This window comes from Papaver somniferum, chromosome 5 (assembly GCF_003573695.1).
Source record: "Papaver somniferum cultivar HN1 chromosome 5, ASM357369v1, whole genome shotgun sequence".
NCBI lineage: Eukaryota > Viridiplantae > Streptophyta > Magnoliopsida > Ranunculales > Papaveraceae > Papaver > Papaver somniferum.
In genome coordinates this window covers 129,527,151-129,542,222 of record NC_039362.1, presented here as the reverse complement: position 1 = coordinate 129,542,222, position 15,072 = coordinate 129,527,151, and the positions used below count along the sequence as shown (strand labels likewise).

Sequence of the window (15,072 nt, the reverse complement as noted above, 5' to 3'; positions counted from 1 at the left end):
GTGCAACACTTGATTTCTCGTCTTCATTAGAGTCATAGTTGTCAGATATTTCATCAAGAATTGCCGCAAAATCTTTGTTCCCAGTGTATTTTCTACGATTTGGACACTCGTTTGCAAAATGACCAAATCCTTTACACTTAAAGCACTGAGGCATATCCTCATCATCAGTCTCATCCGTTTCCCTGTTTTTAGGAGGAATACGATTATGAGGTTTAACTGATGCCTTAGGATTATCTCTGGAGAACCGTTTACTTCTCTTCAACAGAAGATCCCTAAATTGTCTTGTGATCATCGAGACTGACTTGTCAAGATCTTCATCTGATGAATCTGTCTCAGAGTGATCATCTTCAGAGATATACACTTTTTTACTCTTATCAAGTAATTTAGTGTCCCTGTGTGCTTTGAACGCAACATCATTGGTTTTGGATGAATTTTCGTGATCAAATTGTAGGATCAGAATCTCGCAACAACGACATGCTTGTGAAATTACTAGCAATACATCACGAAGACATCGCAGTATGATTTCAGAAATGACATAACAGATGACATCAGCTTAAACGTGAGAAAAGTATGATGATCGTGTGAAATTTAGGATGTTTGCGAAGTTAACATTTGTAAGTTTGCGAAAATACCGCAAGCCAGATCCGAAATTAGGGGAAATGTTAGCTGTACCCCACCATATATGAGTTGTCATCCATTATGTAAATACCTATATAAAGAGAAAGGCAAGAGAGAGAAAGGAGGATAATCAAAAAGAAAAAGGAGAGAGACACTTTAGAGAGGACACATTTGTAGAGAGAGAGAGAGAGCAGAATTTGTATTATTATCTTCTTCTTCCTTCTTCAACCAAGAGCTCCAAATACTCATTAATGGAGTCTCAATTGTAATCCATATGTAATTACAAACAATCATAGTGAAGATCCCTAACCCCGTGATGTAGATCATATTGATCGAACCACGTAAATCTTGTGTCTTATTTTCTATTTTCATTATCTTTATCTTTATTTTCATATCAAATAAGTTTAGATCTAGAAATCATAGTCATGATAATACAAGGGGTGTGTTGTAGGATTTCCTACAACTACATTTTGGCGCTAGAAACAGGGAGGAGTAAAGGATTTATCCCTCCTGTAGCTTGTTGGTTCAAAAAATTTCCATGAAGATTAGCTATTGTTCATATTTTTCTAGATCTACAAAGTTTAGTTTCAAAAATGAAAATTTTATGGAAGAAATCACACTTTCAGGGAGTAAACATCATCAACAATTCAAAGACATGAAAAGAGTGAGAGAAAAAATTAGTTGTTGTGGTGAAATTTAAGGAAAAAATGGAAGTTTCAACGGAAGATTTTCATGTTCAGGAGATGAAGGCAAATGTGAAAGAAGTTAAGGAAGGACGAAGAAAAGATAAGAGGCAGATGCTGCAATTTCTATCATAAACAGAAATTCGCACAAATGGTTCAAGGCTGAGCGAACAATAAAAAGGTCACGGGTTCGAATTCGCAGAGACACATATTTTTCATTTTCTTCTCATTTGCATGGGAGAATAAAAGAATAAGGAAAAAAGTTATGCGTGAATTTCGCAGAGAGGTTCTTGCACAATTGGTCCAGAGAGCAGTATGTGTGTTCGTGGTCGCAAGTTCGAATTTGCCTGCGAACATAGTTTTCTTCTTTTTTACAGAGAGCAAAAAAATGAATAATTTCGTAATATTGTTTCATTATTTCGCAAACAAGAGGCAACACAATTGGTCATCTGCGAAGTTAATGAGTTCATGGTCGTGTGATCAAGTCCCAACACATGCGTATTTTTTTCGCACAGATATTTCTTTAATTATTTCGCACAGAAGAGAGTTGGTGATAATTTCGCAGAGATATTTCGAAAATAAGAAGCTTGCACAGTTGGTCAGGAGGCATGAATGCAAGCAGCAGGTCGCGGGATCAATTCTCGCTTCTCGCATGTTTATTTTTGTTACGCGAAATTTATAAAGAAGTGCCTCTCACACGGTTGGAATTTGATTACTTCACAAGAACTTTGATTATTTCGCAAGAGAGGCTTAGCACAGTTGGTATGGTGCGAGAAAATCCAAGAAGCAAGTCAAGGGTTCAAGTATCACTTCTCACACTTCTTTTTGCTGCGCGAAATTCATACATTTCAAGGCATTTATTCACTTCTTTGACAACAACAAACGACTCACATTAAAGATAAGTACCACTTCCTTGAACATTTTACTTTATACTAAGAACGAATAAAAATATTTTTGATTTGATTTACAAAAAGAGATTCAATCGCACGATTACAAAGATTTCAAGATCTCAAAGATTATAAAGATTACTAAGATTTCAATATTACAAAGACTTCAAAATTACAAAGATTTCGAGATTTCAAAATTACAGAAAACTAAGAAAACTCAATTTATATGTTTCTCTAGAATATTTCTTTTGCAGAGAATACAAAGATTTTTGATTTGATTTACAAAACGCGATACAATCACAGAATTACAAAGATTTCACAACTACAAAGATTTCAGAATTACAATGTATTAGAATTTCTCTTGAATATTTATTTTGCTTCAACTGATATGATATTATGAGAATGGATGAAAGAAATGACAGAAATGAAAAGACGAATGAGAGAATAAAGAAACGCGAAAATTTCGCAGAAACAAAAAGAGAAAGGGGCGAACCTTTATGGCGTACACCCTAGTTCGCGAATACAATTTCGCAAGAGGAAAATGTAAGACCTAAAGTACGTCATATAAGGGGGTACCTGTTGCATAGCTCAAGGAAAGGTTACACCACCCCCGGAACCTGAGTCATGGAGATTTGGGGTCAATAAAGACCATCTGGGAGAGGCACCTTGGATTCTCAGCTTAAGCTTATGACTTAGGTTGGGCGACTAAGGTAATAAGGACTCTCCCAAGGAGTGCAGAATCTGATCAAGGCGCCGAGGTACACGGTTGAGTCAAGAGTGCCAGGGGGTCTGGAGCGTACCTTGCCATTCTTGACAAGTCTTGGCTTATACTGCACTCGGCCCAAAGAAAACCCCACTTAGGGTGCAGTCTCGTAACCATAAGCCTTATAGGCAAAAGGGATAAGAGGCTGCGAAAACAACTGGTTGTTGTTAAGACTAGATGGGAGGAGCTAACCTTGTATGGTAGAAGTACGCATCCTTGAAGGGGCAACCAGGGGGGAGATAAGGGCGGCACCCTCCATTAGGGAGCTGATAAGTGTCTTAAGACGCAAATGTCATGAGGCTTTTTACTCGCAAGGGTATTAATGCTTGTCATATTTGTGCAACAATCCTGAAGAAGATAACACGAGATCAATGGGTCATTACATGAAAGTGTAAAGACGTCCTACGATTTCGTCGCAAGACGGCAATGTCATGGGGCTTTATTTTCGCAAGAATATTTAGGCCTGTCATATTGCCGCAACAATCCTGAAGAGGCAATAATACAAAAGAAAAATTTAAGGCAAGATCAATGGGTTTTTGCATGAAAGTGCAAAGACGTCCTGCGATTTTTTCGCAATGACAAGAGGTGGCAAAACAAGACCTTTAACTAGGAAGGCAAAATAAGACCACATAAGAAAATGAGTAAGCAAGTAAGCTTGCGAAAATGATTATATGTAAGCAAACAAGCTTGCGAATATGTACATGGAAATGAAACTGAGGCAGTAAAAAGGCCGCAAACTTGATATTATGATCATACTGTTATGAGATACTAATAGTGCATGAAAGAGGGAAGGTGACTACTTTAAAGATAGACCTTTCAATAATAAGGTTTTTCTGAATCGGGCGAGTTGAGCTCTGCGAATCGGGCGACGAACTCGGTGTTTGTTTTTCTCGTTTTTTTCATCGGATTTCGATTTCTTCTGCAATAAATTCAGGTGATTTTCGTTGCTGAATCCAATGATAAGTTTTGTTTTGATTTTAGAACTTAGTAACGGATAATTAGTTGGTCGGAAGGGTTTGTTTTGTTTTATTTCGGGGGATTTGTTTGATCTCTTTTGGTTAAAATGGGATCAGTTTTGAATAACCCTAACTTCAGTTTCTTTTCTGAGAAGATAATCGATAATGGAGTTACAAGTTCAGTACCATCTCTATATATTCCTGATGAGGAAATAGATGAGAGTATTGGTGAATGGAATTTTAGTCTAATTGGTAGATTAGATTTTGTTAAATTGAAATTTGCTGCTGCTGAAGAAGCTTTGAAGAAACAATGGAAATTAACAGGTGATTATCAATTGATTCCTCTTGGAAAAGGTTTCTTCATCATCAAATTATCAAATGAAAAAGATATGAAGTATATATGGAATGGTTGGTGGAAAATTGATTCACAGATCCTTAAACTAAGACTTTGGGAGCCAAATTTTAATCCCGCTGCTCAGAAAACTACTACAGCTTTTGTATGGGTGAACTTTCCAGGATTGGCAATTGAATATTGGAAAGAAAAGATTCTAATGTCCTTGGGTGATGCTATTGGAAGAGCTATAAAAGTAGATGAAACAAGTCTAAAAAGGGAAGTTGGGTACTATGCCAGTGTTTTAGTGGAAGTGGATTTAGCTAACAAGGTTCCTAATCATGTTTTAGTCAAAACCAAATATGGAAGTTTTGAGCAAGAAGTACAGATTCCTAAAATTCCTAGTTTTTGCAGTCATTGCAAAGTGGTAGGGCATTTAATTACTGAATGCAGAGTGCATCAAAAAGAACAAAAGCAGCTTGATAATGTTGATGAAGTTCCTAAAGTGCAGAGGAAAATATGGAAACTTAAATAGAAAACTATAACTCCTATAGGTTTTGATATTTGCAATACCCCAAGAACAACAACTGAAGATGGAGTGGAGAAATAATTTTTAATTGAAGATAAAATTGTAGATGATATAATCTCTCCAATAGAGAAGCCAAGTGCAGTCGATTCTCAAGAACATGAAAATTCAGGTAAATTTCATATATTACAAAGTTTAGAGAATGATGAGTTTCCTCCCTTGAGTGTAAACAAATTATTAGATGTGGCCACTAGTAGTACTTCAGTGATAAATAAGATTAAGGTTGGTACTGACAAGGAACAAAGAACTCAAGAAGTTGTGAAGAAAGTGGTTAAACCAAAGAACATCAGTTTTATAACAACAAGAAAAAACAATGGAACAAATTTAGTGAAAAAGAAAAAAGGTGTGAGGAGTCCTGCTACTTCTCAATCTCAACCTTCTATATGAAGACAATCTTCTTTAATATCAGAGGCTTAAGAAGACCTAGAGTCAAAGATAAATTAAGAAGTTTAGTTAAAAATTTTAGTCCTACATTAGTTTGGGTGGTGGAGCCAAAAGTGAAATGGAATTCTAATGACTGCAAAGGTCTTAAATTAGCAGGTATGAATCAAAAAGTAATACATAATTCAATAGATGGTATTAAAGGAAATATTTGGCTTTTCCGGAGTACTTCTATAAATGAACCAAAAGTGATTTCAATAACTAGTCAGGTGATTACTGTGAATGTTGGTGGTGTTCTAGTTTCTGGAATTCATGCAGCTTCACTTACAGTTGATAAAAGAGAATTATGGAATGAATTAATGGTAATAAATTCCATGGATTTACCTTGGATGCTAATTGGGGATTTTAACACAGTTTTAAGTGCAGATGAAAAAATAGGGGGAAGATATCCTTTAAGAGCAGCTATGCAAGATTTCCATGCAGTGATCAATTTTTATAGTTTAGTTCAAGCTCCAAGTTCGGATCTACAATTTACATGGAGTAATAACAGAGCAGGTATAAAAAGAATTGTTTGTACTTTGGATAGGGCTTTGTATAATGTCAAGTGGATTGAGAAATATCCTACTTGGTGTTACAAAGTTGGAATAAGAAATATATCTGATCATAGTCCACTTTTGGGGTCTTGTGTAATGATGCCTAAACCTAAAAATATTCCTTTTAGAGTTCTAAAGATTTGGCTGGAGCATGAAGATTTCAAAAGACTAATCAATGAAGTTTGGAATGAAGATTTGCAAGGTAATCCTGTTTTTGTTTTTATGAAAAAAATGAAGAATATGAAAGTAAGAATTAAGGAATGGAATTGGAGTGTCTTTGGGGATGTTATAATCAAATTGGAAGATGCTGAAAAACAAGTTTTGAATGCTACAATTCTTTCAGACCAAGACCCAAGTAATATCTCACTTTTAAACAATCTGGTGGTGGCAAGAGGAAAACAAGAGATATTAACTAGGCAACATCATTCAATATTGCAACAGAAGGCAAGAGTGAGTTGGTTAAAAGAGGGCGCAGCTAATAATAGATTCTTTCATACTTCAATCAAGATTAGAAATGCTGCAAACACTATAACTGAACTTGAAGATGAAGATGGATCCATCATAAATGAACAGTTTTTGATTGCAAAATCTCTTGAGAATCATTTTAAGGAGAAATTCAAATTCAAGGAAGTTAACTTCATGGAAGGAATTTTTGATACAATCCCAGAGGTTATAAATGCAGAAGACAACATGATGTTTGAGAGCATTCCTTCAGGCCAGGAAATCAAAGATGCAATTTTTTCTCTAAATGCTGATAGTGCTCCTGGGCCTGATGGCTTTCCAGGTTTTTTCTACAAGTTTGCTTGGGAAATAATTGGAGAAGGTGTTATAAAACATGTGCAATACTGTTGGAGAAAAGGTATTATTCCAAGAGGACTCAACTCTAATTTTTTATTCCTATTACCTAAAGTAAAATGTGCTAGAAGACCAACTCAATTTAGGCCAATAGGATTGAGTAATTTCAGCTTCAAGATATTTACAAAGATAATGACATCAAGAATGAATGGGTTTATGGAGAAATTAGTGTCTGAACAACAAGGAGCCTTCATAAAAAACAGATGCATTCAAGAACAAATTGTTTTAGCATCTGAAATGATAAATGAATTAGATACCAAGAGGAGAGGTGGAAATGTAGGATTAAAATTGGACATAACACAAGCATATGATTCATTAAGCTGGGAATTATTATTTGAAGTTATGGAAAAATTTGGTTTCTCTCAAAAGTACATAAAATGGTTACATCAATTGTTCACTTCAACTAGAGTTTCTGTCTTAGTGAATGGAGGTCCAGTTGGTTTTTTTGAAGTGAGTAGAGGGTTGAGACAAGGTGATCCATTATCACCAATTTTGTTTGTATTAGCTGAGGATGTTTTGAGCAGGAGTTTAAGCAAAATGGTTGAGTAAAATAGGATTGCTCCAATGGTTAACTACAAAGGAGTACACCCTACCCACATTCTATTTGCAAATGATGTTTTTCTTTTTTTCAATGGGCATAAAAGGAATATACAAAAGGTGATGAAATTATTAAGTGATTATCAATCATCCTCAGGCCAAGTCATAAATCAAATGAAGAGCAAGCTTTTTGTAGGAGGAGTAACTGAACAAGGAAGTACCAAATTGCTAATGAGCTTCAAATGAATCTTTCTTCATTCCCAGACAAGTATTTGGGAGTAAACTTGAAACCAGGAGCTGTGAGGTCAAGTACAGTTTGGAGTGTGGTGGAAATGATACAGAACAAACTAACTGGTTGGATTTGGAAGATGTTATCATTCAAGGACAGACTAACCCTTATCAAATCAATTTTGTGCAGCATTCCCATTTATAACATGTCAGTCTATAAGTGGCCTACAAGTGTAATGAAAACTTGTGAGAAACTTATAAGAAACTTTCTATGGACAGGGTATCCATATGAGAGAAAATGTATAACTTTAAAGTGGAATGAAACATGTTCACCAATGGAGGAGGGTGGTCTGGGCATAAGGAGAATGGAAGTAATAAACAAGGCTTTACTGATGAAATTAGTATGGAAGATACAAAATTCTGAAGTTGAATCAAGATTTATGAGAGCAAAGTATATAAAGGCAGATGGTGAATGGATTTCAGGTTAAAAAGTCTTCAGTATGGCCAGGTTTGAAATGGGTACTAGATGAAGTAAAGTTACATACTAGATGGATCACTGGTTCAGGTGAGCAAATATCAGTATGGAGTGATGCTTGGATAAAAGATAAACCACTTAATGAGATATATGAAGAGGATGAATATATGATGCAGAACAAAAACATGAAAGTTGCAGAGTTGATTGTTGCTGGTGAGTGGCTGATTCCTTCTAGAATGCTTCAATATTTTCAAGTAGAAGAATTACCTGTTTATCAAAAACAAAAGATACTAGGTTTGGACTGGAACTATGTCAGGTGAATTCACAGTACACTCAGCTGTTGAATGTATTAGAGAGCATTATCAAAAGTGACATGGGCAAGACATGTTTGGCATCCTACTCTTCATCCAACAACAGCAAGCAATGTATGGAAGATAGTGAGGGGTATCTGCTCAACTGATGAAAAAAGAAAAAGCAAGGGTTACAGTTTAGCATCAAAGTGCTATATGTGTGGTGTTGATTCTGATAATCTTGAACATATATTATGGTTTTGTAATTTCAGTCAGATAATATGGAAATGGCTAGGTGGTATCTTCTTGTTCTGCAACCCTGAATCATATGAAGATGTTATGAACTTTGCAAAGAATAAAAGTGGAGCTGTAAAGGATATATGGTTACTGGTTGCTTCCATTACAATGATGGAGCTATGGTTCTTAAGGAATAGAATTTTTGAAGAAGAGAAAGTAAACTTGGGTAATTTCAAGAGAAGAATAAAACAGTATACAAAGACTGTGCAGTGAGAATAAAAATTTATGTGGGAGTGTAGCTATGATTACATGGTCTTTAAGAATTTTGATCTTAAACATCAACCAATAAAGCCTCAAAGAATTATTGAAGTGAGTTTCTTTTTACCTGCAAGAGATCAGATACTCATATGTTGTGATGGGTCATCTAGGGGCAATCCAGGTGCAGCAGGATATGGTTTTGTGTGCAGAGATGAAATGGGAGGTTGTATATATGATAAAGCTACTGGCCTGGGAATTGCAACTAATTACATTGCAGAATTAATGGCTATTACAGGCGCAGATGAATGGGCAATACAGAATAACAAACTTGATATATGTATCAACTCTGATTCTAAAGCAGCAGTGAGTGCATACATGTCAGGAAGACTGCCTTGGTTCATGCAGGTAAGATGGAAGAGATTAAAGGATCTATTGAATAATATCAAACTTGTACATAGCTTGAGAGAAGTAAATTTCTCTGCTGACTCCATGGCAAAGAAGGGTGCAGGATTGGTGAGAGGGGGAAAGATCATTTTCAATTCAAAACCAAGTTTCATCCTAGTTTTGGAATCACCTGAGCATATTTACTATAGGTTTTGCTAAAAAAAAAATTCTTATGTTTTTACAGTTGGACTTTAGGAGTGAGTTTGCCTTATTTTTTCTTTTGAGTTTTCCATTTTATTGGGCCTTGGTGGCTCTTTTTGATGTAAACTCTTTAGTTGGTTGTATTTGGCCATAATGAGTAATAAAATGGTTTTTATTGAGCAAAAAAAAAAAAGGAAGGTGAAACACAAGTAAGAACTTGTGAGGAACAATAACTACACGAAGAGGAATGCATACACTAAAGAAAAAGGAAGAGAAATGAAGAATGGAAGCAATTTAAATCTACATCAATTTTAGACGGCAAAATGAGCTAAGTAACACAAACATTAACTATACATTGCAATAGATAAGCATTCTCATCATACAAGCATCATACTCGCATCATAAAAGCATTGCATAAGCATTTCATGGCATAAACATCGCATACACATTTCATAACATAATCATCACATAAGCATTATATTCGCACAAGTACTTTACAAAATTGTACGGAATAATACTGCAGAATTTCGCAATACTATCGCAGAATTATTCAGGATTATTCAGAATTTCACAGGATTATTCATAATTTCGCAAAATTATTCATAACTTCACAGAATGATTCAAAATTTCGCAGAATGATTCAAAATTTCGTAGAATGTGTCAGAATTTCGCAGAATGTGGTTTTTCCTAATGATGTGATTATCTCGCTCAATTATTTCGCACAATTATAAGCAACTTGAAGAGATTATACTATCACATGAACACAAAACATGAGACAGAGGAAAGATAAGAATGAAGAAACAACTCGAACATTCAACATTTTCTCAAAGATTCTACCCTCATAGATAAAGAACAGAGGCAACTATGGATTACCAAGAAAATGTTTTATGTTCTTTATTTCCTCGGCAAGAATCATTTCCAAAATGGACGTCCGCTAATGAACAACAAGAATCCTCACCAAAAATGGAGTAATAATTTCGCATGAATAGAGGCAATACTTGTTCAAGGACGGATACTTCTTATTTACTTCGCAAAATTCTTCTTATATATTTCGAGGATTGAATACTTCTCATACTTCTTCAAGGATACTTCATACTTCGCATACTTCAAGAGATGACACTTCTTATTTACTTTGCAACGCTCCGGAACTTCACAAAAGAATAGAGGCAAGTACGTACTTTTCAAGTCCAATATTCTTTCGCTCGTTCCTCCAACAACTACTACTACAAAGTGGATTTTTCCTTAAAGATCGCTCTTCAAGCAATATTCAAGAAAAAAGAGGCAAGATGTAGGATCAGAATCTCGCAACAACGACATGCTTGCGAAATTACTAGCAATACATCACGAAGACATCGCAGTATGATTTCAGAAATGACATAACAGATGACATCAGCTTAAACGTGAGAAAAAGTATGATGATCGTGCGAAATTTAGGATGTTTGCGAAGTTAACATTTGTAAGTTTGCGAAAATACCGCAATCCAGATCCGAAATTAGGGGAAATGTTAGCTGTACCCCACCATATATGAGTTGTCATCCATTATGTAAATACCTATATAAAGAGAAAGGCAAGAGAGAGAAAGGAGGATAATCAAAAAGAAAAAGGAGAGAGACACTTTATAGAGGACACATTTGTAGAGAGAGAGAGCAGAATTTTTATTATTATCTTCTTCTTCCTTCTTCAACCAAGAGCTCCAAATACTCATTAATGGAGTCTCAATTGTAATCCATATGTAATTACAAACAATCATAGTGAAGATCCCTAACCCCGTGGATGTAGATCACATTGATCGAACCACGTAAATCTTGTGTCTTATTTTCTATTTTCATTATCTTTATCTTTATTTTCATATCAAATAAGTTTAGATCTAGAAATCATAGTCATGATAATACAAGGGGTGTGTTGTAGGATTTCCTGCAACTACACAAATATCTTAAGCTTCCCAACCAGCGTATTTCTGGAAAGATTATCAAGGTTATTTCCCTCAACGATGGCATGATTCTTAGAATCGTATCTGGATGGCAGCGATCTGAGAATTTTCATCACAATGTCCTTTTCAGGAATAGTCTTACCCAATGCAAAAGATGCATTAACAATTTCAGACACTTTGTGATTAAACTCATCAAATGTTTCTTCATCTGCCATACGAAGGTTTTCCCAATCGGAATTAAGGTTTTGAAGCTTAGCTTCCTTTTCACTGGTATTACCTTCAAAAACGGTTTCTAAGATATCCCAAGCTTCTTGCGACTTAGTGCAATTAGTCACATGGTGCTGAAGGTTTGGGGTAATGGCATTCAAACCGTCGGAGTTTTGCTTTGCAGCATTTATCTCGGCAAGGGTGTATTCACCAATAGGTTTGGGAATGTTTACATCTCCAACTGCCACAATGGGAGGATTATGGCCATTAACAACATATACCCATGATTGATAATCACGCGCTTGAAGAAAAGCTCGCATAGCAATTTTCCACCATAAGTAATTTGACCCATCGAAGACTGGTGGTACGTTAATAGAGATATCACCTCTATCCATAGAGTCAGATCGCTACAAACACAGACTTGTAAGGTCTTAAACGTGTTTGTCTGCTCTGATACCAATTGAAAAAGCGGGGGTACAACAACCACACCCAACAATTCGATTAGCAATCTGTATGGACAAACTCCAATATACTTTCTAGAGAATAAACTAGACAGTCAGACTCAATTTAGATAAAAGTATATCAAAGAGTTTATATCTCAATCTCTCGATTTGATCTTTACTCAAGCAAATAGAAATCTGCGAGTCTTTATCAAAGAGAGATAACTTGGATGGTACAAAAGACCAATATCCAAGTGTCAATCAATTTAAATCAACAACCAAAAGGTCGGATATTCTAATTGATTGAACAACGCACAACCTGTGATATTTAAATTATATAAACAAATATAATGCGAAAAAGAAATAACACAGACACCAGAATTTTGTTAACGAGGAAACTGCAAATGCAGAAAAACCCCGGGACTTAGTCCAGATTGAACACACACTGTATTTAGCCGCTACAGACACTAGCCTACTCCAAATTAACTTTGGTCTGGACTGTAATTGAACCCCAATAAATCTCACACTGATTCAAGGTATAATTATCCTCCTACGCCTCTGATCCCAGCAAGATGCTATGTACTTGATTCCCTTAGCTGATCTCACCCACAACTAAGAGTTGCTACGACCCAAAGTCGAAGACTTTAATAAACAAATCTGTATCACACAGAAAAGTCTACCGTAATGGATAAATCCGTTTCCCACGAATATACCTACGAGTTGTTCCGTATTTTGATAAATTCAGGTGAACATGAACCAATCAATAAACCGGTCTTATATTCCCGAAGAACAGTCTAGTATTATTGATCACCTCAAAATAATCTTAATCGACGCAGCGAAAAAAGATATTGTGGAATCACAAACGATGAGACGAAGTGTTTGTGATTACTTTTCTATCTTGCCTATCGGAGATATAAAATCTCGAGCCAATTATTACAATCGTACTCGTAACAATAGAAGATGCAAGATCAGATCACACAACTACAAGAAAAGTAGTATCGGTCTGGCTTCACAATCCCAATGAAGTCTTTAAGTCGTTAACCTGGTTTAGAAGAAGAAACCAAAGGTTAAAGGAGAATCGACTCTAGCTATGCAACTAGTATCACACGTAAGGTGTGGGGATTAGGTTTCCCAGTTGCTAGAGTTCTCCCTTATATAGTTTTCAAATCACGGTTTGCAATCAATGTTATCTTGGTAACAAAGCATTCAATATTCACCGTTAGATGAAAACCTGATTAGATTCAATATTCATGGAAGGAGTTCACAAACTCCAGCAGAAATTCTCGGGTCGAGAACTTCCGCCAGTTCGCGGACTTGGCTCACGCCACTTCCATTTCTCTTGATCAACAAAGTTCGCAAACTTTGGTTCAAGGAATAAGGACTTATACATATATGTGTTTCCACAACAATGCTTATATCCTACCAATGGTTATGTAATCTAAACTCTCATTTCAATCATTGAAATATTCTCAGAGGATGGATATAGTCGTTATTCATAGACCAATTTTTGTCAGAGCAATTTTCAAAGTGATTGAAACATAACATGACTTTCGTCACTAGGTAAAGATGAATTCGGCTAAAGCGAAAGCTTACCAACACATATTTCGAGAAATAGATAGGCGAGATAAACTCGGCTCGAAATAGCAAATGTACATAATGAAATTCTATATATCAAAACGACTTTTGTATCAAGAGTAGGAGATAGAGTAAATAGACTTTTGAGTGACAGATAAGTTCAAGTCTCCACATACCTTTTAGTCGATGAAGATCCACCAGTTCCTTGAGTAGTCCTTCGTCTTATATTATGATTGCCATGGAGTTCTTGAGCTCAACTACACTTTCTATCCTAGTCCGAGATCTTTAGCTATGTAGGCTAGAAATCAAGACTTATAGTTTGGTCACTAACATTGACAAACATGCTTGAGATAGCAACGCATGCGAGTTCGACCGATCAATGCTCTAACAGTCAGAACTCCTAAGGTTCAAACTCTTAGGTAACTTAACCTTCTTAGATCCAGCAACGGATCCACTAATCACTTGGGATCAAGCGTGGGGCGCGAGTACTGAGCCCACACCACGGTGGAGAGACGACATGGTGGATGAGATAGGAACTGAAGAAAGAGCTTGAACACCACCTAAATACATATCACCAGCAGAAGGAAGATTACCCAGTACGGCCCAATCTGGTGACGAAGATGGAGGTTCGTCAACCTTACTAACAGGAGCAGTAGAAACAGATTGAGCACTCCCCAATGAGGTAGGCGTAGCATTGAAGGATAAACTGGGCAGTGAAAGCACAACCCTCTTCTTCGACTGAGATCCCGAGCTACTAACCTTCACTACGGGGGCAACACCCTTGGAAAATGAACCACTCGATTGAAATGAAGTAGCAGGAGATGAAGGAAGACTCTTGGAAGCTACAACAGAAGCCTCAGCAGTAGCCGAGACAACAGGTAGTGCACCGCTGAGGGAAGAAAACGAGGGTACCTTTGGAAGCGAAGTAGAAGCTGGAGCTGGAGCTTGAACACTAACAGGGCTCACCAATGGAACATCACCACCAACTACGAGGTTCTCACCCTCCACATAGCCAGCACGGATGGGACTGGGGTCACCTTTGGAAAACTCTTCCTCAATATCGTCCAAATGAGAGATGGGGCCAGTATCCTCAATGTCTTCCATATCTTCGTCATCCGGCACCTCCTCATCAGCATTGGGGTCCTCATCAGATTCCTCAAGATCAATAACAACCTTCAACTTGCCCTTTTTCTTGGAGGACTGTGGAGAAACGCATGCGCCAGCTAAGGATCAGGGGAAAGATACTAAGGAACCTACAAACACAGAGGTATGTCAATGATCCTTACCTCCACAGGTGTTGGCGTAGTTTTTTCAGCCGAAACCTTTCTTTTCCTAGTCCTAGTGGCTACGGAATTACCAGCAGAGCCCGGAGCAGTCCTAGCAGCAGAGCCTGTAGCAGTTCCAGCAGAAGAAGCATGGGCAGACTGCAAAAGAAAGCCATCAGAATATCAAACAAAGATATTAAAGCAAAAGCCTTCAAACAGAAACGAAGGTTACCTCGTGAGAAGCAGCAGGGTGAACCCAAGGTTGATATCCATCATACTTTTAAGGCAAGGAAAGAGCTGTACGAGGAACGTTGGGATCTGCGGTAGTAAAACCGTAGGCCCAAGGACCCACCACACGAACAGGAGTACGAGCCCAGCGATCATCATGATCA

At 36.8% G+C, this 15,072-nt stretch overlaps 1 protein-coding gene across 1 annotated transcript; it reads left to right on the top strand.

Annotated features, from left to right (window-relative positions):
• Positions 1 to 4,014: 4,014 nt before the first annotated feature.
• LOC113279594 lies at positions 4,015 to 4,773 on the top strand. The gene has a single exon (XM_026528274.1). It carries the CDS (start codon positions 4,015 to 4,017, stop codon positions 4,771 to 4,773), a length of 759 nt encoding a protein of 252 aa, XP_026384059.1.
• The last annotated feature ends 10,299 nt before the right edge of the window (positions 4,774 to 15,072 follow it).